General features: G+C 38.9%; 4 protein-coding genes across 5 annotated transcripts; 2 read left to right on the forward strand and 2 right to left on the reverse strand.

The window, feature by feature from the left end:
- Positions 1–129: 129 nt before the first annotated feature.
- Positions 130–1,044, forward strand: LOC135680104 (zinc finger protein ZAT2-like). The gene has a single exon (XM_065194091.1). It carries the CDS (start codon positions 130–132, stop codon positions 1,042–1,044), a length of 915 nt encoding a protein of 304 aa, XP_065050163.1.
- A 507-nt stretch (positions 1,045–1,551) lies between these two features.
- On the reverse strand, positions 1,552–8,610 carry LOC135678376 (65-kDa microtubule-associated protein 1-like). 2 transcript variants are annotated; one of them, XM_065191112.1, is made up of 11 exons: positions 8,453–8,610; positions 7,460–7,568; positions 7,271–7,361; positions 6,991–7,194; positions 5,679–5,933; positions 5,382–5,597; positions 4,320–4,475; positions 3,885–4,196; positions 3,202–3,289; positions 2,159–2,307; positions 1,552–2,056 (listed from the first exon to the last, which is right to left on the reverse strand). In XM_065191112.1, exons 3-11 carry the CDS (start codon positions 7,340–7,342, stop codon positions 1,742–1,744), a joined length of 1,767 nt encoding a protein of 588 aa, XP_065047184.1. In that variant the 5' UTR covers positions 7,343–7,361; positions 7,460–7,568; positions 8,453–8,610; the 3' UTR covers positions 1,552–1,741. The 2 variants fall into 2 exon arrangements, with proteins under 2 accessions (XP_065047184.1, XP_065047185.1); XM_065191113.1 differs by lacking the exons at positions 6,991–7,194; positions 7,271–7,361; positions 7,460–7,568 and having other exon boundaries at positions 8,453–8,604.
- A 1,740-nt stretch (positions 8,611–10,350) lies between these two features.
- Positions 10,351–15,782, reverse strand: LOC135678379 (serine/threonine-protein phosphatase PP-X isozyme 2). The gene is made up of 8 exons (XM_065191120.1): positions 15,548–15,782; positions 14,261–14,413; positions 12,654–12,716; positions 12,491–12,576; positions 12,312–12,387; positions 11,954–12,219; positions 10,919–10,997; positions 10,351–10,840 (listed from the first exon to the last, which is right to left on the reverse strand). Exons 1-8 carry the CDS (start codon positions 15,686–15,688, stop codon positions 10,790–10,792), a joined length of 915 nt encoding a protein of 304 aa, XP_065047192.1. The 5' UTR covers positions 15,689–15,782; the 3' UTR covers positions 10,351–10,789.
- A 181-nt stretch (positions 15,783–15,963) lies between these two features.
- LOC135678377 (transcription initiation factor TFIID subunit 6-like) lies at positions 15,964–22,492 on the forward strand. Its single transcript, XM_065191117.1, has 12 exons — positions 15,964–16,174; positions 16,294–16,380; positions 16,969–17,070; positions 17,150–17,258; positions 18,306–18,412; positions 18,523–18,660; positions 18,735–18,830; positions 19,029–19,153; positions 20,362–20,494; positions 20,570–20,695; positions 20,798–20,909; positions 21,962–22,492. Exons 1-12 carry the CDS (start codon positions 16,049–16,051, stop codon positions 22,264–22,266), a joined length of 1,566 nt encoding a protein of 521 aa, XP_065047189.1. The 5' UTR covers positions 15,964–16,048; the 3' UTR covers positions 22,267–22,492.
- Positions 22,493–22,525: the final 33 nt, after the last annotated feature.

Consider the following 22,525-nt stretch of genomic DNA (forward strand, 5'->3'; position numbering starts at 1 on the left):
CACTGGTGCTGCTTGTTCTCAAGGATGAACTGACGTTCGGAAGAGGCGTAGGAGTTGATATCTGCAGCTTAAGGCGTCTGGTTTCGTTGGTCGGCGGCGTCGTTCTTGTTCTTTCTGCGCTAGGTTCCCATGGCAGCCGCAGTTATTCCGACAACCGGTGCAGCACGTCATGGATCAACAACACGCGGCCGACCGACGTCAGCCTTCTCGGAGCCTCCTGGAATCGAGAGCGATCAAACCGTGATGGCGCCTCACGATGATGACATTCGAGAAGCAACAGCAGAGCATGAAGATGATCCTCGTTGTAGGCTCTGCAGGAAGTCCTTCCGGAACATGAAGTCGTTGTACGGTCACATGAGAGTCCATGAGAGGAATTGGAAGGGCGTAAACCCACCGACCCGAGATGAGAACGCCTCAGCTTCGCCTTTGATCGGTTCAGCATGGCCGGGCAGAGGAAACAGAGGAAGACGAGGCAAACCAGATCTCGACCCCGACGACTTCGACGACGAAGAACACCGAGCCGCGAAGCATCTCCAGCGCATGAGCGAGGAGTTCCGTGCCAGACAAAAGCAAGACGAGAGGAGGAACGACGTGGCGCCCCGACCACCACCACCACCACCTTCTTCTTCTTCGACATGTACAGCATCAGAGATGAAGAAGAAGACGAAGGCGGAGGACGCGACAAGGCAATACGTTCGCGGCACATGCAACAAGGCGTTCGCTTCCCGCCACGCACTGGGCGGCCACATGGTGAGCCACAACAAAGGCAGGAAGAAAAGCTCGCAGGTGTTCGGGACATCGGTGGGGGAACCCAAGCGAGCGGATGACGCCGCCATGATCGATCCACCACATGATGTGCGTATGAAAGCTTCGGATGGGGAGCACCGATGTGAGCTATGCGGCAAGGTGTTTCTATCGGGGCAGGCATTGGGTGGGCACAAGCGAGCACATTACCAACAGAAGCTTGCAGCCATGGGAAACACGACTAGCCAAGCAAGCCATCCACCATATACCATCGATCTCAACAAAGAGCCACAGCCATAAAACCCATACCTTCATCATCTTATAGAAAACATTATACACCACCTTATGATGCATACTTCGTGTTTTTGCATGCATGATTTCATCATCTTATAGAAAACATTATACACCGCCTTATGATACATACTTCTTTTATTCATGCTTTTTTCCCAATTATCTATCTTGTTCCAAAAGGAATTATGGCTATAAATTAAGATCCATGCTTTGGCTTGTGCACCAAAACTACGCCTGGATTGCAATATAGTTTGATTTCTGTGGATCCTATCATCCTTCAAACCCTAGACATTTCATAAGAATGCTCTTGACTGTGATTGAAGGCTTCTTGATGATACAAGAAATGACTCATGCTTCCACGTTTATCTGATCAAAAATAGGAGAGGGGCATCACCAACAGAGGCCAAACATGAATTTTGCTGATTAAGCAGTCTGCATCTTCACATAAGCGGAAGCAGAAGATGAGGCATGCTTAGATTAGGGTGAATGAAGAAACCTATATTCTTACAGCTAAGCTATGGAATCTTACAATAATAGAATATTATGTTCTCAAAAGTCAACAGGCCAATTAAAGAAGAGTATCAAAACCCTGATTACAGTCACTCCTCAACCCTGAACTACAGTCACTCTCCACAACTCATCACAACCTAACAAAAGACTGCATCGGGTTAAGAAGAAAAGGCGCAAACATATTCATGGCAACAACTCATGGTGAAGCAGGAGCTTGCTCAGTGACACACATTTGGGAGGCTGCATCCTCTTTTGCCATGGCAACATAGTTCGCTGGAGCTGCTGGCCTGTTACTGTCTCTTTTTCCATCCCTGCTCATGGATCTGACGCCGTTCATGCTGCCTTGGTTGGCGTTAAGGGATAGCCGCCGACTGGGGGTTCCATTAGATGCGCCGCCATTTGCATGAGGGCCCATCACCTTCTTTGGACCAAGTGGCCGGGCTGGACTTGGCCTTGAACCAAACAAAGCTTCTTTTTCAGTGGCAAGTTGCTCATGAATGCGCTTCTGATCCTGCAAGTCTCAAGTACAAAACAATGAAATAAAAACCTCACAATACGACTCATTGTAAACCAGGATAGCACGATCATGAATATTAAAGAAGCCAAAGAGTACCCTCTGCCTTCGTTTTTCCTCCTCTCTTTCCTGCCTTAGCAAGGTATATTCGTCTAGCATAGCAAGAAGTGGAACACCGTCGTACATGAATGACATGCCACGATCCTCCTCCCATGCTCGAGTCTTGGCAATTAGCATATCAACAAGAGCTGAACCATCAAATACTGTTAGTCATGGAAAGTCTTCGAAATGGCCAATACAAACATAGCTGTAGATCAATTACTAATCATACAAATGTCCCTAAGCTGACAGAATTAATCTACTAGAAAAGACCCATGACTTGGCACTCACATTTTGTATAAACTTGTACTGACCAGAATCGTTTGGCTAGCAAGAAGGTGAAAGTAAAATAACCTCCGCTTTAATTTGATCCTGATGTTATTGGACATAAAATGCACCAGAATGATTCTTTACGACTACGTGATAAAGATAACTCGTAGATTATGAGAAGTCAGCCTTCCTCAGTAATGAAGACAATTACCCTGTTTTCTAGTACCACCATATCAAAAAGGAAAAAAAATATATTTTGGCTCAGTTGGAATGCAGGAAAGAAGTAAAAGAATTTAACATGTTTTGCTTTTGATGGTGGGATAATCACTTTTCACTGAAGGCTCGGTCTTCATCTACAATGGTAACTGTAATGTTTTCTTGTCCCAATGGCTCCAGTCCAACAATTGCAAAAAGTGGCTATCACATTGCCATTCTTTTGAGGCAAGTTATCAGAATGTTCAAACATGAGTCGGCAAACTCAGAACTATCACTGATGCATGCGCAGAAACTAGGATCTAATTACTATAATCCCTCGTGACAACAAAAGTTTGGAATCAAATAGACCAATTAATACAATGTTCCATATTAAGTACACGTTTAACAGGAAAAAACACCTGCAAAAGGATATTTAAAGGGAAAAGTAACCACCCATATATCCTCTCCAAGTGAATTATAAGCAGTTATTGCCAATAATGGCATAATCTTTTACTTCAGAAAGTAGATCATGGTAAGATATATAATTCGTAGATCTAAACAAGGTTTTGCAAACAGACCTGGAATCTTGTTAACCAATATCCGAGCTTTTTCTGCGCGCTTGAGATTTAAATGTGCACCTCTACTTGAGTTATATCTATTATCATCCTGAAAAAGGATACCATGTTACAGAGGTCAGAAATGCTTAGTACTTAAACATGGATCAGGTTAACTGCTTTGACCACGACATGAAAACTACTCTATGGTGGAGATTCTCCTGTCCCAAAAATTTCTCCAAGTTCAGTGATATATAAGAGACTGAATGGACAAGCAGGTCACATACTAGATTCTGTTAATATTTAAGCAAAGATAAAGTACTGAGTCAAAATAACATTGCACTCAAGAAACTTCTTAGGAAGGCAGCACTAGGTAGTCATGGCATCCTACAATAAAAAGCTAAATATACTGGAACATATACCCACAGGCAACTACGGGTAAGGACTGAAAAAATGACTAGCATAAAATAATGCCAATATACAAGTACATGTGTGCATCGACATGGACACATGGGCTAGAGAAAGAATTCCTCTGGGAGGTACCTCCCATCAATGAAGGATTTTGATCACAAGTCAGTAAACCTAAAATATACACACAACACTATTGTTGGAAATTGGAGATCAAAGTACCAAGCTGTACAATAATGCACGAGAGAGTTCAGTATAAGAATCAGTATACAATGACAAGAAATAAGTATCATCTGTACCCGACTATAGTCTTCAAGCCAGCTTTCTTCTTCGCATGCTGACATCCATTTTTCAACCTTTTCCAATATTTCTTTTCGGCTCATCCCTTCCTCTTTAGCTTTCAGTATCTGATGATCCATTTCTGCTAGTAATTCTGAAGGTTCAACATTTCCAGAGTCAATTAGAGCCAATATCTTATCTCTTGAAGCTGCAGAGTCTATGTCTATGTGAGCACGAGCATAAATGTCTTCAAGTTCAGTTTGTTTCTTAAAAGCTATTTCCTTCATCTTGCTTGCCTTTAGCTGATCTAGCCTTTCAACTTCCACTTCCGCCTTGACAAAGAGAGAGTAAAATATACATAACAGCACATTTAAGTTAAAAAAAGACTTTACCGTCTCCTCAGTACTGTAATTCAGAAAAGCTAGGCCCTGTCAACTTCACAATACTTAACTAACCTGCTCAATCAGGTCAAGGGCGAGAGCTCCAGGAATGGTAACCTCATCCACTGTAGCAGATATATTACATGTTACATGACTAAACAAACTTTGTTCCTCCATTGGTGTGTCCATCAGATTCCAAAGATCAGTAAGCTGAGCAGCTAACTCTTGAAGCTGAAAATGCAACAAGAGCAAAAATCAAATCAAGCACATGCAATTAGTTAGCTAAACTTTCTGGATGATAAAATATGAAGCAAAATATCAGAAACACAATATACATGGTACTACAAGAAAAGAAAATTATTATCAACCGACCCCTTTCATTGTTATCTCATTATCTTCACACAATCATACAATATATTTAATTTGTAGGTAGAATCATATGTAGTTTGAACATACACCAGTCACTAGATCCTCTCAGAACAATCACATCTTTTATGACAAAAGCTCAATTCAAAAAAGAACACGAGACTTCAAAAATAAAGCCTGAGCTGAATTCTGGCAGGATAAATTTGACAAGGAAAATGCTAAAGACTTAAAAAGGATAGAATATGTACAACCCTACTCTAATAGTTAGAATTTTAGGGTCACGCTTGAAAGAACTCTTTATCTAAAGTTATATTGTTAAAAAATGAAACAAATATTTTATGCTTGCTCTGTTATACATGAATATCATCACATCCTTTATACAGCTAATCCAAGCCTGAAGAAGAGCCCTCATCAGGTGACTGATAACTAGCATAACTCTTGGTTAGATCAATAAGAACATGGAATTTATAGATGTCAAAGAATAAAAAGGAACTATGATGGCCCTTAATTTGGTTAGTAATATTGCACCCAGAAGAGCTATAGATCCATAGTTGGAGCCAAATAGTCAGGAACTATTGCCTGTTCTTGCTGCAGCATCAGTTGTTAGGTTGGAGTGCAAGCATGACAATGCCTCAATCTCCTGTTTTCTGAAAGTTGAAAAGGAATGCTTTGCATACATCAAAGCTTCAGATTTAGAACCAATGAAGTGTATAGTGCTTTTGTAGCCTAGATTGAAGAGCCAAAGTTATTATGCTGCACTGTTGAATGTACCTTTTGTAGCCTCGTTTTCTTGTCTTCTTCAAGTGCTGTGACCATGCTAGAAAGCTTGGATAAGGTATCATCGCTGATGCTCTTTGATTGTACACCAACAGAGTCATTTAAACTAGGATGAACTTCTATTATAGTACCAAAGAAATCTAACCCCAGAACTGCACAGAGGTCATGCACTGTGCTGACAAAGTCAAGGACCTTATGCAGCCTATCGCTCTGCAAAAGTTAGTTATGCAGATGTTAGCACAGGAATTATGATTTTAAGATAAGCCGAATAATGACACTATAATGAGGAACCTTCTCTTTCTGAAGTTCTTGCAGTTGGAACTGGTACTCATCCAGCTTTTTCAGTGACAAATCCTCCTCATCAACTGTTGTCCCAATTTGCTCACCAATCTTCAAATTTCCAGCAATTTCTCCACGGATTTTCTCAATTTGTAGTTGCACATCAGAAAATTCTCTTATCCTATCCTCTTTCTGCTTGCACATTTGCTCCAGAAGTGGTGCTATAGCTGCTAGTTGCTCCTTGATTGTGCCATAGGACTTATCAGGCTGATAAAGACCAAACATGAATCATCAGTAGAGAAAAAGTGCTTTGTGATCAAGATGTAGTAACCTCATAAGGGCAGTTTACCCTGCACTTGTTAAATAAATAATTACTTTGATCTGATAAATACCCTATATCTTTGAACTGATCAAGGCAGATTATCTTTATGAAGTAACTATGTAACTACTTGTCAGCACAAAGTGTTGCCTAGGGAGGGCAACTTATTGCATTTTTCTGCTACTTATGCAGCAATAGGCTCTGAAGAAACCTTAGGTAAAGGATATTTCAGCTCTCCAAGCATACCTATGTGTTTTCAAGGTATGCCACAGCCTTCATCAGATGGAGACAACATAGATAAAATTTTCTTGATATTTAGTGTTATGGAAAGAGAGTAAAGAAGAAAAATGCAGACGGGACACAGACTACTAAAAGAAAAAAACCTTATTCTGTTATCGAAACATGTGCAAAACCAGTCTATTCCAGCTTAGTATGCTAAGTGATTGCTAACTTGTCTAAAACAAGGACTCTTTAGGTATTAGAAACTCCTCCCTCTTCTACTCACTTGAAACTTACTCCTGCTCCCAGTGTTCATTCTATATCATAAGGTTTTTGGAGTTTGAGACAATAATTTTAATAATTAAACAGAAGTAATGTCATGTCCATAGATTTTTCTTTTTTTCTTCAAAATTTATGTACAGACTTGAAACCCATCCATGTAGGATACAACATCATACATTTAGTGTCTCCCAATGCTCAAGTTGATATACAATTTAGCATAGAATTTCTCACTAGGCATGGATACAACCAACAAACTGTGTCCAGTATAGATACTGGTTCCCAGTGCAATTAGTTGTCATTTACTCCTTGCATATACCTCCGAACAGAATGCAAGATTGACTCTGTGTGTAATTGGTTGTCTAATTTACTATAGATCAAGAAACGAAGATAAAATGATGTTTGAAGAGTTCATTGCAAAAATGATGCAAGTCAAAAAACGGTCACTTTTCTAGTTCTAAGTAAATCAATGGCCGTAGCAATCTGAGTGACACAAATGCAACTCACAATGCCAATGAAAGATTTTTCCCCTAGAGCAGAAAGAAGTCTGATGAGTTCAGCTTTTGAATCAGCCAAGGACTGGAGAAGAAGCGCTCTTGTCTTTGACGCCTGCTCAACTTTCCTCTTGTAAACCTCCAAGCACTCCTGTTCTAGCTGAAGCAGCATTCTATCACGTTCTTCATCACACTCACCAACCTCATCCCATAATAGCTGAAGCACGAGGTGAGTCAAGTGGTCAGCTTTGTATTGATCCATGCAAATAAGTATGTCCAAGAAAATAAACTACCTGCAACTGCTGCAGCAAAGACCCACATGTGGTTTCACCCAATAATGGATTCTGGGTATCTGTGATAGCCATTTACAGCTCGATTTTGAACCTGTGCTTCAAAAGACTCAATCTAGATTCTAGATACATACTTTGTCCATTGTATTGGACTAAGAAGAGTCAAGATGGCAGTGGGTCAGCTCTGTATACCTTGTAGGACAAAGAAATATTATTCCTGTGGACTGATGAAACATGCAACAAGGATGCTGCTTGTCAAGAAGAAAGATTTTGGACCTCTGGAACGACCTTATGCTGCAGACTGTTACAAATAGAAAGATGAGTTATGGTATAGCAGGGGATAAGCAAATCCAGTTCTTGCTGACAATAATCATGTGGGCCAACTGGGAATTTTAATTGAATGAAACTGCTGTCAGGGAAAGACATCAAGGCCCAACTATACCAAAGTCGCTGGAGCTAAAGAACCTCAACAGTGACTTACTCCAGCCTAAAATCCAAAATTGTGTGCAGATCGAACTAAAAATACACCACATTGAAGCAACCAGCTAAGTCTATTAAGAATTGAGAGCAAAAAAATTGAAACCAAAAAATGCAATGATGGCCAACTCCCCCAACCATATCAAATAGACGATATCCTACCGGCTGTATCTCGTTATCTAAAGACAGTGACCGGTTGAAGTAAAGAATCAACATGCTGTCAAGTCAAAATCCTAAAATTTTTTGGCATCGGAGTAACGAGAGACTACAAGGTAAGAGTGAAGTACCGAAATAGAAGACAAACAACAGATCCAACAAAAGAGTATCAAATCAAGAACACTAAACCCCTTCCAGCACAAAACCAGCAGTGCCAATGAAACCACGACAAGAAGATTAAAGAAAACTAGCAGATCGACTCCAAGAAGCAGCCTTTTACGCCCAAACTAACTCCAATCGGCGGAATCGGCACCAGGAACGACCATTGCCAAGCAATTCATCGTAAAGCCCTGCATTTTACCTACTCCACCCACCAATTCTACAACCTCGCCAGAATGTGGCACCAAATCTAGCCAAGAAGCACCCAAGAACCCGACCCGCAGCGAATTCGGGCGGATGGGGCCGCGTTCCTTCACGAAATCACGAGAAAGCGGCGGGCTCCAGCGGGAAAAGAGGGGAACAGGGAGCCGGAAGAGGGATGCGAGAGCTCACGAGGGGTATCGATCGCAGAGCTATCGGTCGGAGGGGCAGATCGTTCGTGGGAGGAGATCCGATCGCCGCCTCGCTTCTCTACACTCTTCCGAAGCTGCTGCTCCTCCTCTTAGTGGGGACTCTGTGTTTCTCTTCGCTCGATCGGGACAAAGCGACAGTGGGGTAATTGCCGTTCCGAAGAGGTGTCATAAATGACAAAAGTGGGGCCCCAAATTACAAAATACATATAATTAGATAAAATCAATAAGATTAGAAAAGAAAAATTGTAAATGATAAGAACAAATCTGATCAGCCAAACAAAATAAATAGATAAGATTTCCTGCCATGTTGTAAATAATTCGGACATGTATGTCTTTGCCCCCATCACTTAAATAACATTATAGTACGTGTTTCCTTTTCTATATCCCTCTTTTTAATCTTTAGGCATCCTTTTCCTTGGCAACGCACATACATATGCATACATAGGTGATGAGCATGATGTGCATAGTTCTTCCATATGATGAATAGGTAGGTACATGACATTAATGTCACCGATGGATCCAATCATGGTGGGCGTTGATCCTTTTGGTCCTCTCTCTCTCTCTCTCCCTCTCTCTTTATTGAAACCTTACTTGGAGCACATATAAAGGCAGGAGACAGTACCGCGACCGGCGAATCGACGGCCCGTGATGTGCACTTTCAGAGTGATCCACGTGCATGAAGATTCGTGATCGGATCTTGTCGCGGCCTTTGATGCGTACTCGGGTTCGCCTTTGACCGGGGGAGCTTGCCGAGTGGGGCCCGAGAGGCACGTGGTGGTGGGGCACAGGTCACGATCGGAGCTAAGGAGGTGGGAGGAGTGGGTCCGACCAGATCAGAGGGCCCCAGTCCCGTAGGTTGGATTTCATTCTAATAAACATGGTACACGTGGCACTCTTGTTTGATTAGGACCGAGGAGGCCATGGTTTCTTTCTTTCTTTCTTTTGTAGGGGTTATCAAAAGATATCATAATCCATAAGAGACTGCAAGATTGATCATTTGTAATTCAGACATTTCTGATATAACGAGTTGTATAAAGATTGTTAAGCAAGATTTATATTGATAGAAGCTTTACAGAAAAGTATTTATGTCTCATTTATCCTGTCTTTTATAATCTCTTGGATTTTATCCATCTAATCTCACAATAAATTCTAACTCAATGTTGGTGAGAATCCTGATGCCCAATTGCCAAAAATATATGTTTTTGGCAATTAGATTACCTAATTTAAAGGTAAGATTATATATGTCGATCAGATAATTAAGAAGGATCAAATATGTTATAATCATCTACTAAGATGGTAGTAGGACTATTTACATATTATCCTATTAGCATTATGATTTTTATATTTAAAAAATTTATATTAAGATTTATATATTTTTTTAAAATTCAATAAATAATCTTATTTATCATAAGTTATATTAAAAAAAATAAAAATAAATAAATAATTTTAATTTTAATATTCTTTTAATAATTTTATCGATAAAAAAATAATTTAATATCATATATATTAAAAATAAAAAAATATTAAAATTATCTTTTTATCCATCATTTTTCATGTAGACTTCACACAAAATACCACATGTTATATTTTTCATCAATATAATTAATGATGTTAGGACAAATATAAATATTTATTTTACTTTTAAAACTATAAATTTTAGTGTAATTTTTTTAAGATCCAAATATAGACGGTAATATAGAATTAATCATATGCTTATAATCTTAAGAAAAAAGAAAAAAATAAACAATGCTTACAATCTAAAGAAAAAAGAGGGCTAAAATTTTCTGCTATAAGAACTTAATAACAGCTATTTCCGAAAACATAATTCAAAATGGTAATCGTTTAAACAATAAAGCTGCTACATTAACTATGTCAATATGTTTGAAATCCTCACCCATTCCATTTCTGAAATCAAGTAAAGATAAGCCAATATCCATGGATGCAAACCAAAACACTTTCCGCATTGACAACAATGGAATCTTGTTACTACATCTCCTACTGGTACTGCATCCTCACTGAAGCTTTTCTTCTAAGATATCTCCATTCTTTTTTCCCTTCACGATGTTCTATAACTAATGTGATGGTTCTTATGATGATACACACCAAGGTTCACATACTTGAAATATGTGAAACAACACAGACCAGCCAAACCTACAGAATGAAAGCACCTCTAGAATACTGATACGTGTCTTGCTAATTGGTGTTCTGCTGTGGTTGCAGACTGTGCAGACTCAGACGAATAAGCTCAGTTCAGAATTGAGAAAATCTAATGAGCTTTTGAGTAAACTTTGAGAGGATGAGCCTCCTCCTCTTCGTCTCAGAGGAAGTAATCGGGGGCTGGCTTTTTTGATGGAACCCCTCTTGATTCCTGCATCAGATTATAGGTCTCAGTGACAATTATGAATCAAGTATAACTTATATGAAAGAAAATGTTTTAGGCACAAACATGTGGTGCAGCTTCAAAGACGGTGAACTGCTGGTCCAGGTTCTCATCCAACACCAAAATAGCAGCCACGTTTCCGCATCTGGTAAGTCATTCATAAGGTCAGCTATGGACATGATTAACAGTAAGGCACGGATATATTTTTGTATCATCACTAGTGCAAATCATATGTTTCTCTAGACTCTACATCCCTAACAGTCAAATTAATGAAGCACGTTATTTTAAAGACACATATAAGCAGTGGCTGATCGTTGGTTCTCTTGTTTTACTTTGGAAAGCAATCTGGGAAGAATTTTGAAGCTGTACCTCAGGTTCACTCAGGACAGATGTAGCTAAAGGAAACAAATATACGATAAGGATGATAGTTTACAGCAATAGTCTTTTACAAGGTTAAACAAGTTGGATACAAGAGCAAGCAAACTGTCAAGTCAGCAAGTAAACAGGAAGTACAAGATCAGAGCTGGTTCTTGAGATTTTCATGGCAAAAAGTTCTCAAGAGCCTCAAAATTTCTCAAATTGGAGCCCGTGATTGGCTTACAAATCCCTAGATCTTTATTCGTAGACCTTCAGCATCAATGCTTTAAATCTTCAAGCTACATATATCTGCTACGGTGACATCCTTAGATGATCTAAGGGACAAGACTCCAACTTTTATTTGATGGAGACACATAATATTTTATCCAACAAAAATTCGTGCAGCTTTTTTCATCTTAAGGAGACCATCATTTTTACAGTTTAAGATTGAAATGATTGTGGGAAAGATAATAACACTGAGAAAACAAAGGGAAGAGACATAAGTGCACTATCATATCTGAAAAATGGAAGCTGCAAATAACCAAATTTGAGTAAATAGAGGACGATAAGATTAACCAAGTTATTTTATAATAATGCCACTTCATACCCAGCATAAAAGTTTTCGAACTTTAAGAAAGACTTTTTTAAATTGGCTGAACTAGTGCACTGTACAGAAGATTCCGCGAACACGAGCTCATTATTTTCCTATATATATAAAATTTCTGTAAAATATAAACAAAATACCTGTAACAGTAATTAGGAGCAGACCAGACTGTGACAATCTGATTATTGAACATCCATTTGTAACCTTCCATTACCAGTTGATGTGCCCGACATATATAATCTATGTTGTTTGAATGGTTGAAAGATGTAACAACATTTCCTCCAAACAAGTAGCCTGCACCCCTAGGACTTAACCCCCAGCCATCAACATCTTCTGGATCTGACCATAGAAGATCACACATGGCCCCATCATGAGGCACTTCCTGCTTCCGATCAATTGTTCTGATCTGTTAAACAGATCATTTCCCAAATTAAAATTCAAGAGGTTCAATTGGAAAAAGAATGAAGACAACATTAACGAGCAAAAAATAAAAATAACCTGATCTAAAGTTGTTATGGCAGGAGATAGACCCCCATGAACACTAAATATTTTGTTTTCAATCAGTGCTGATAGACTGCAAAATGGCACGAGTGAAAAAAATAACCAAGAAATCAGGATTTATGCTGGATGGCCAATAATTATCAACTAACCTCATTATAAAAACATGAAGGAATTACCTCAAGTAGTCGAAGATATCTGTGCAATATCTCCATACGTTTACAGAACCATATTTACGGAGGCATTCATCATAGAATCCATATACCTGGTGGAACACCAATGCCTTGTAAAGCAGAAAACAACAATTCATCAAAACAACTTTTGATCTTTAAGATCTTGGACCTGTGTAATCTGCCGGCTTTCGTGGTTTCCTCGTATCAGAGTTATACGGTCTGGATATCTCACCTATACAAATTCAATGATTATTGAAGGAAAAAAAAATAGACCAAACAATTTGCGTCATGCAAGATGCAACAAAAAAAGAAAAACATAAATACAACAAAATGATTAAGATCTAGATGAATACATTTAGAACCAAGTTATAAAATAGAAGTGGGTGAGTGTTATCAAATGCACTTAGAACAATGAAATCAATGTTGAAGGTGCAAGAATGTTATAGACCAATTAGCATGGGGATAAAAAGATGTTTGGCACTCCATGGAACAGAACATTGTGAAATTTTTGCTTTTTAGCCAGCAACTAGGTAAAAACGTGTTAAATCGGAAAGATTGACAAAACAGACACCCATATCCTCAGCATGATGCTGGTCACACTGCAAGATAGGCATTTTTTTTTCACAAAGGGTAAATGACGAATGTGAAATTCGAGTCAGGACTTTACAGTGAACTGTCAAAGCCTAGTCTTTACAGAAAAGCTAGCCGGCACCGTCAAAAAATTATATCGGATGAGGTTTTGATCCTCTACCTTTGAATAAGTGGATCTGGTACACAAAATCTGGTACACCACTTCCAGACCAATGTTTAAGGTACAAGAACATAATCAATTATATCATCAGCTCGATGCACATGTTTTCTGTTCTTAGTTTTCCTACTTTAAACAGACATGGAAAGTCTCAGATAAAGGAACCTGTTTCTAAACTAATTCATAAGAGTTCCACAACGAAAACACTTCAAAAGAAAAGAGATTAGGAGGTCCTAAAACATAATCTAATGGTTTGATGCATTTTCCAATCGGGAAAACATACAACCAACATTCTATGTCATATGATGGATGTGTAATTATAAACTTGTAACACATTTTACATGTGCACCAAAGAAGGTTGAATGGTTTTTCTTGATATCTGCTTTAATTATTTGTTCTTTGCAGTAGTGACTAGCTGTGGAAGTTAAATAGAATTAGTTAGGTATGGAAAGATAAAGGATGACAAGATTGAAGAGATACTGGTGCAATGTGAAGCTGAAGATTGTAGTCAACAGATTGATGTTTCATGCTTATAAAAAGCTCTTTGTGTCTGTGAGTATTACACCTTATTCATCTAGAAATGGCTTCATAAGTTGTGCATCATTCTTATAGCTTTTTTTTTTTTCTGAATTATCTCATGACAAATGTCAAATGTTCAAGCAACATGGGAGAACATAGGACTTCCTTTCTTATTAGGTCTTGCTTAGCTTGTTTGAATAGTTTTGCTTTACTGGAATTCAGAAGTTTATTTAAGTGTTAACTCCATCAAGAAAGAACCATGTACAAAATGCACAGTGAGGAATTAATGTTAATCAAACAAGATAAACTTTTATCATATGATTTGATCAGTCAATGTCTCCGCTGTGACAACGGTACAGCAACAAGAAAGAAATTACACAAATGAGGCATGGATTTGTATGGATGTACAATAAATTCTGATAACAGTGCAAAAATAAGAGAGGTATAAAGATGTGATATGTTAGCAAACCAGAGGTATGTAAATGCCAAAGAAAAGAGGTAGGATGTACCTTCAACGCTAGCAGAAGCAAGAAAGTTTCAACTGAATAAAATCCACGGTCAACAAAATCACCCAAAAACAAGTAATTTGTCTTCGGGCAGTCACCTCCAACCTTGAATAGCTCTTTCATGTCATAGAACTGGCCATGAATGTCACCACATATCTGAGATAGACAAGTCAGAAGCTGTTAAACAAAGTGAACACAAAGGATCCAAACTTTCCCTTGAAGAACGTCAAAAAAACTACACTATATAGCAAGCATAGAGTACAAGGAAATGACGGAGAAAATTTCTTGGAAGAACTTATTACTGGACAAACCAATATAAGTGGCCTCATGATAGTTACCAACAATCTTTTGTTGCTAAACTTTAGCTTTGATTGGGGACTAAATAATTTGAAACTAAACAACTTGTTCTAAACAAGACCAAAACGCATATAGTTTCTTTTAATAAGGGGAAGTGAAATTTGAAAGATAATCCTTGCCTCTAAAGTTAAATATAGAGTAGACATGACAAGTTTAGAGCTTACATCAAAATTTAGTAGATATCCATTAATTTATGTGACCAAAAAACTGTTGCTTCCTCCAAATGCCATGGTTTCAATTGGCAACAGAGAACCCATATTTAGGCTTTCTTTACATGCATAAGTTGAGGCAGAATGGGATACGTCTTATGCAAGCCTTGAACAAATCCTCTACTGGATCTCTCACAATCTACAAGTTCCTAGGTTCAAATCCAAGTTCATAATTTGCATTAAGTTTTCACACAGGAATGTGAACTCTCCTAATCCAACATCCATTACAAGGATTCAGCAAATTAACCAAAATGCAACCATTCGCAAGTTCCTTTATAACCAACGATACTTGTGGCCAGACAGAAGCGCCGACATCACCATCAAGTAAACTTGGCAAAGATAGCAATTAAGACGGCTGTAGGATTCGCATACAATTAACTACACAGGATCAATCTCACAACTTGAAATTACGATGGCAATCATGTCAACGAGATGCCAGCGAAATCCAGTTATAATGAATTATGGCTAAGAAAATGCGCGAAGCGAAAGAGAAACCCTAAAACTGCAAACTTCAAAGGGAAAAGTTCACGCTTTGGCAACAAAACCTAGAGTCGTTTATCAGTCCGAACATCTCCACATGGTATTTAGATTGAAGGAGAATAAGACCTCACTACAGATCAGCGGAAGACGAACTAAAACAGAGCAGACGTTTCGAGGTAACGATATTGGAGAGGGAAAAGGTGGGAAAGCGGAGAAGAAGGGATCCATCAAGGGGCCTCCGTACCGTGACGGGGGCATCGACTCTTTGAACGTTGCTCTCCTCGACGAGGATCTCCATGGCCTTGAGGCATAGTGCCTTGACCTCCGACTCCTTCAGCGGCTCACACCGCTTCAGCTGCTCGATCTGACGGTCCAAATCCGACATCTCCCCCGTCCCTCGGCTCCTCCGCCAGCCGATTTCTTCACTCCCCCTCCTCCCTCGTATCCTCCACCTCCTCGATTCCCTCTCTCTCCTCCCCTACGCCTACGGCCTCTCGCTGAAAAGAGAACTGCGTCTCACATCCGCAGTCACATAAGTACCGGTCGGTGACCACATACCAACGATGCGCGGTGACCTCACCAGCCCTAATCATAGCGGTAATCTTACCGCAGGCAAAACCCGATCCGCTATAAACAAAAGAAGAACCGGATCCGATTTAGAGCGCAACCCGAGTCCTTTCTCGGGGTCGAACACCTCGCTTGCGTCGAAGGAGACGCCGAGAAGAGGCAGATAAGAGAGGAGGCAATGAGTATAGTTCCGAAGGAGACGATCGCGGTGATTGCGCAAAGCATCGGCATCGCCAACCTCTCCTCCGATGTTGCCCTCGCCCTCGCCCCCGACGTCGAATACCGCCTCCGTGAGATCATGCAGGTTGTGCATAAAACATCGTCCTTCTCTTTAGGGTTTTGGGTTTCCAAGTTCCGGTCCCTTGAGCTTGATTCTGTTATTTTTCTTTTATGTGAGCTCTAACATGGTGAGATGATGCGCAGGAGGCGATCAAGTGCATGCGCCACTCAAAGAGGACAGTCTTGACGGCGGAGGATGTGAACAGCGCGCTTAGTCTGAGGAACGTCGAGGTAGGTTCCATTTGCGTGGGACTTCTAAGTTCTAAATTTTGGTTCTTTTTCTACTGTTTTTTTGGAAAACAAGAAGATTTACTGGGTTTTAACTTGATGGGTTTGTGAGATTCGTGGTTACATTGGTTCCATTTCTTAATGCAAGGCCACTAGATCTGTTGATTGTAAAGGTAGAAATTTTAGTTTCTGGGATTTAACGAATTTGTTCAGGGAATAAACACCAATTTTCTTCTTCTTCATAGCTCATGAATTCCAACTTGTTAATCTACTGCGGTTGACCAACATTTAGGACCATGAAAACGTCCATTGTTTAAACTTTTACTTTGAGAAATACGGTGGTTTCTTTTCTGCTTTCTATTAGAATCAAGTAATTCTTTACAATGGTTTCGTGGTTTTCTTAACAGCATATAAGTTCCTTTAATATTATGTAGAAAGCAAAGGTATTTGTGCTTTGAGGATCCTGAATTGGGTTGGGAAGCACAACAGATATGTTTGAAACTTGTCAAACAGATAGTGTGCTTTCTTTCTTAGTTTTAATTGGATGGAGTTAAACAATAGTTATCTTTGATGTGCTTGTTTATCTCTCAGCCTATTTATGGATTTGCATCTGGGGATCCTTTGCGGTTCAAAAGGGCTGTAGGGCACAAGGATCTTTTCTATATTGATGACAGAGATGTAGATTTCAAGGAGGTACGAGTATCTTTTTTGTTGTAACTCATAAATGCTCCATGTACACTCTGTTACTTTTATGGGGGTTGGGCATATACAGGTCATTGATGCACCCTTACCCAAAGCACCACTTGATACTGCTGTTGTGGCTCACTGGCTTGCTATTGAAGGGGTCCAACCTGCGATTCCAGAAAATGCTCCCGTTGAAGGTTTTTTTTTTTTTCACTATGTTCATGACCTAACTGAGATTCTTTCTTGTTGGAGTAGCTAGTTTTCTGCAAATTCTTCCTCAGAAAAGATGAAAAACTATGGTTTATGGTTTGATAGCTGGATGAAATTTAGATCAGAAAGAAGTATTGTGGATCTATCTCATAACTCCAACATCTAAATAATTTAGAATGTGTTCTAATTTTTCTTTTGATTAGTTAGTTGATCATAGACTTGTCACAGCATGTGACGATGACAGTCTGGTAGTTCATTAGACAGAATTTCTGAAATTTTAAGATATCTTCTATTCCTCTTTGAAGCAAATTGCTCAGTTGACCTGAAATTTGGTACTTGTTTTTACATTACTTGAATAGGCTAACTGGAATTAGTCCCAATCCTTAAACTGGAAGTAGATGAATCATATGTTCATGCCTATAGATATTTAGCAGCATCAGTTAATATTTCAAGTCTTATGTAAGATTATCATCATGATATCATGTCTTTGAGTTCTGATACATGAAGATCCTGAAGCGCACAGGAAAATGCAGTTAATATTTAGCAGCATCAGTTAATTGATTACAAACATATGTACCACATAGGTATTCGTAGTTACAAAAGTTGAATATATATTGATTGTCTATATGGTCACTTATACGAGACTCAATTGTGTAATTTTCATAGAGAGACCAAAATTTTATTCCCTTGAAACATTAGAAATACTGCTTATATGCTATTTTCCAGGATCGATTTGAAGTTTCCAGTATGCATCCTGAGAAAGTATGTACACGACAGATCTAATACCTTATATAAATTTCTAAACATTGATGGAGTAAGGGTAACTATAAATTTCAAAACTTCACATTCATGTAATGGGCACTAGTTTGTTAATATATCTGTATTGAGATATTTGCTAGTTACTTTATCTTCTCTCTTGCTCCCCAAATCACCACTACAAACTCTGGATACTATTTGTAGTATTAATTTTGGTCTTGGTTTTATTGGATTTCCAACCTTTATTTGAAATTAATTGTTGTGCCTATTATTTCTAGCAATTGTAGCCCCGTCAGAAAACAAAAAGTCTGAGAACAACAAGGAAGACGGGCTTCTTGTTGATCTTAAACTTCCTGTTAAGCACGTACTATCTAGAGAACTCCAGGTACTTTTCCTTGCAGGCTTCTGAACTTTCTTGGCTTTTACTGTTACAGGTTATTTGAGCTTCTATGAAAGAATTGCCTATCATATTATCTAGTTACTTTCTCATTGCAGCTCTACTTTGACAAAATCACTGAGCTTACAGTGACTAGGCCTGAGTCCATCCTTTGCAAAGAAGCATTAGTGAGTTTAGCAGTGGATTCAGGAATTCATCCATTAGTTCCATACTTTTCATACTTCATTGCAGACGAGGTGAAGTTTGCTAAATCAATTTATCTGTTGAATATATCCTCTTAGGTCATAGTTTATAATTGTTTCTATCACAGGTTGCCCGAAGCTTAAATGATCTTCCTATCTTGTTTGCTTTAATGCGTGTGGTCCGGAGCCTTCTCCAAAATCCACACATTCACATAGAGCCATATGTAAGTCATCTTATTTGAATTGTACATGGAGTGTTTATTGACATGAACTTTGATTTATATTCTCCGATCTGTTCCCATAATTGAGTACCATGAGTTTGCTGCTTAGTGTCAACCTCTCCTTGCAAAACATACACTGGACTGCTGAAATGTTGTACAGCCATGCACATTCCTTCTAATAAAGAATATTCTCATCTACAGTTACATCAGCTGATGCCATCGATTATAACATGTGTTGTTGCCAAAAGGTTGGGGAGTAAAATAACAGATAATCACTGGGAACTGAGAGACTTCTCAGCAAATCTAGCTGCATCAGTATGCAAAAGGTCAGACGCTCTGCTGAAATGTAGAACTTCATTCTTTTCTATTCAGTTAACAATTCTTTAAAGGGTCTACAAGTGTTGCTAGTTACAGAAAATAAACAGGGCTCCTCATGCAACTCTTTTGAACACACAGAAAACATTTAGATATTACATGCAACTGAATAATGCCGAAACAAAACAAAAAAAAATTTAAACATTCCTATGTATGTGCTTGTATGAACATCTCTTTGATTGGCTAATCCTGTATACCCCCTATTCTTCTCAGAACATCATCTGCGAACATCTTGCATGCTTTAATCCTACCCGGAGAGCTTAACTATTTTGATATACTTTAGGCACTATGGTTATGTGGAAAAAAGAATACAAGATCAGGAACAAACATATCTATGTATGGATCAGGGATGAGACAGTTGGGCTTAATTTTAGAACTAGGAATGACCTGTGGCTCATGCTGTGCTTCTTGTGATGATTTTTGTGGCTTTTAAATCTCTCCCAGCATTGCAACGATGGACTTGTGTTTCTAGTTTAAAATGCACTTTTAATTGCACCTTTCAAGATGCAGTTTTTTTCATCTTTTGCCAACTCAGACTGTAAAATTACTAGTTTGCTAAGCATAAGTAATCAAGTGTAACTGAGAGAACAAAGTGAAATTTGGACATCTATATTATGTTCAACATAATTTTCTGTAGACAAACCCACTCAGAAGTAATTGACTTGTAGGTTTTATACAATAACCAATACATGGCTTCTGATTGTCAGTGGTTAATTCACTTGTTTAAGATCCGATGTCATCAGAAAATCTTTTTGTTTCATACTGAAAAACTTAAATATAAACAGCCATTAATTTGCATTCTTTTGTATGCTCCAGCAATTCATTGCAGTATATCCTTCTCTGATGGTTGTCTTTAAGGATAGATAAAAGTTTTGATATTGATGACAGACTTCAAGTCTCGGAACAATTTAAGCTTTTATTCTTGCTGGATTTATGTCATGACTTGACATTCACCTGAGCACTTTAGTTACATTCTTATAATGAATACTAAGCATTTCATAGGGTTCTGGTAACTTTTACCTCCTTAAAAGTTGTGATATTGATGACAAGCATACATATATGATCTTGTAAACTATGAATTCAAGTCCCGGTTAATAGTTTCTGTACTTTTAGAGGACTTTTAGATAACTTTCTGTAACAAATTTGCTGGATACAACAGATATGGTCATGTGTATCACAATCTGCAGTCCCGGTTGACAAAAACGCTGATCAATGCTTTTCTGGATCCATCTAAAGCACTGACACAACATTATGGTGCCATTCAAGGGCTTGCTGCATTGGGAACTAGTGTGGTACTTCCTTTAACTGTCTTTCTTGCTATGTGGTTCTCTCTTTCTAATCTGATAGATGTATCTTAACCTTGCTAGGTACGTCTGCTAGTTCTGCCTAACCTTGAGCCATACCTGCAACTTCTACATCCAGAGATGCAACTGGAAAAGCAGAAGAATGAGATGAAAAGAAAAGAAGCTTGGCGAGTATATGGTGCCTTACTGGTACTTTTTTGTCCATTTCTTCAGTTACATCTCAAAGTTATTTGTGAAGACATGATTTTTATATGCAGATGCAATAAAGACTTACTAGAATGCATATCTCAGCGTGCTGCAGGTAAATGTTTGTATGACCGGCTCAAGTTGTTCCCAGGTTTGTTATCTCCTCCAAGACATCCAGGTTGGAGGATTAATGGGAGAGTTGCAACTAGCCATTCCAGTAAGCAATCTTGTTTATTCTTGAATCAGTTTTTTTTCCACCAGATTATCATTCTATATATCTTTATTCTAAATATCTTATGCCATCATCATCTTGTGCTGCTGTTTTTGTTCCACATGGTTTTAAAAGTTGAGTTTATTATTGATACACAATAGCACTTTATCAGCACCATTGGTGGCACTGATACAGTGAGGAGTCTGCAAGAGCAATAGTCACATGTGCAAGAGCGATATGGTCTTTACCAGCTAATCTAGGAGACATCTTTGGAAATATACCAGTTGAGGTTTCGAACCCTCAAACTTTGGTAAGAGGTTACTAGGAGAATTTTCCACTTAAGTATGTCGGATGAGGGTTCGAAACCACATCCGACGTACTTAAGGAGAAAGGTGGATTTTTGATAGTGTAATAAGGTTTGGAATATTGCAGCATTGGTATTGGTAATAGCAGTATTAATTATACGAGGCTCTAGAACCAAATAAAGCAATAACTAGAGAATGAAATAATCTTAATTTTTAAGGAAGCTTTAGATCTATGCGGTGTAGTCACATTCCAGGACAACTCAGACCTTTTGGCTAAACTACAATGGACATGATCAGTTTGTTTAAAAAATCCATTGATGATTCTGAATCACTGGTGGTGATACTAATTTTCCTGTTCTGTCTCTCGGAGACAAGACAAAGTATATCTATCGTGGATGGCCTCCCGCTTCACAATAATTGTATATGCATCTGACGAGGCTAATTGTGCCATTATGTTAATCACTTTGCTGCCTGAACTCAACCTCCCATGAGCTCACTATACATTTTTGTTGTCTTCTTGAAGACATGAATTAAAGGAGATGCATGACTTGGTGATCTGGCACAAACAAACTAGTCTAACAATAGCTGCTTCTATTACTGCTTTTGTTTCTACTTGAATTTATCTTCTCTCCAAAAATTAAATATCATGCGACATTCTCATAGTTGAGCGTGATTCGCGTCGTCAAATAGCAAATAGTTTGCAGATGCCACTGTACTTTCCCTAAGAGTTATTTGTTTTCGTTATGTAACTAGACAAGCGCATGTCAAGCACCAACCTCTCATCGCAGCAGCCACCATTCAAGAAGGTTGCAGCTGATGAACCTACAGGTGCAATGCAACCCATTGCCATGACAGCCAACCTGCAGGGTGCACCGGATGGATTCCCTACACGGTCATCTGGAAAGGGTGGCAGCGTGGCGCCGAAGGGATCTGCTGTCTTGGCCCAGGCTTGGAAAGAGGATCTGGAAGCGGGACGTCTTTTGGCATCTCTATTTCAGTTGTTTGGTGAAGGTGTATTCTCATTCATTCAGCCAGTAGAGATGTCTTTCTTTATCTAGCCAGCAGTGGTGAGTCACAACGGGAGAGGTGTATTCTCATTCATTCAGCCAGTATAGATGTCTTTCTTTATCTAGCCTGCAGTGGTGAGGCACACCGGGAGAGTCTCCCGACAAGCTAAGGGATGGTGGTGTAACTGAACCTTCTTATCTTTGAATGGTGTAAACATATTGACATGGAAATAGCTTTGCCACCCTTAATAGAAGATGAAAGTTGGGTTGCTTATTACGGGCATGTCAGTCAGCTGCGAGACTGCAACAC

Source organism: Musa acuminata, chromosome BXJ1-7 (assembly GCF_036884655.1).
Source record: "Musa acuminata AAA Group cultivar baxijiao chromosome BXJ1-7, Cavendish_Baxijiao_AAA, whole genome shotgun sequence".
In the NCBI taxonomy this organism is placed as follows: Eukaryota; Viridiplantae; Streptophyta; class Magnoliopsida; order Zingiberales; family Musaceae; genus Musa; species Musa acuminata.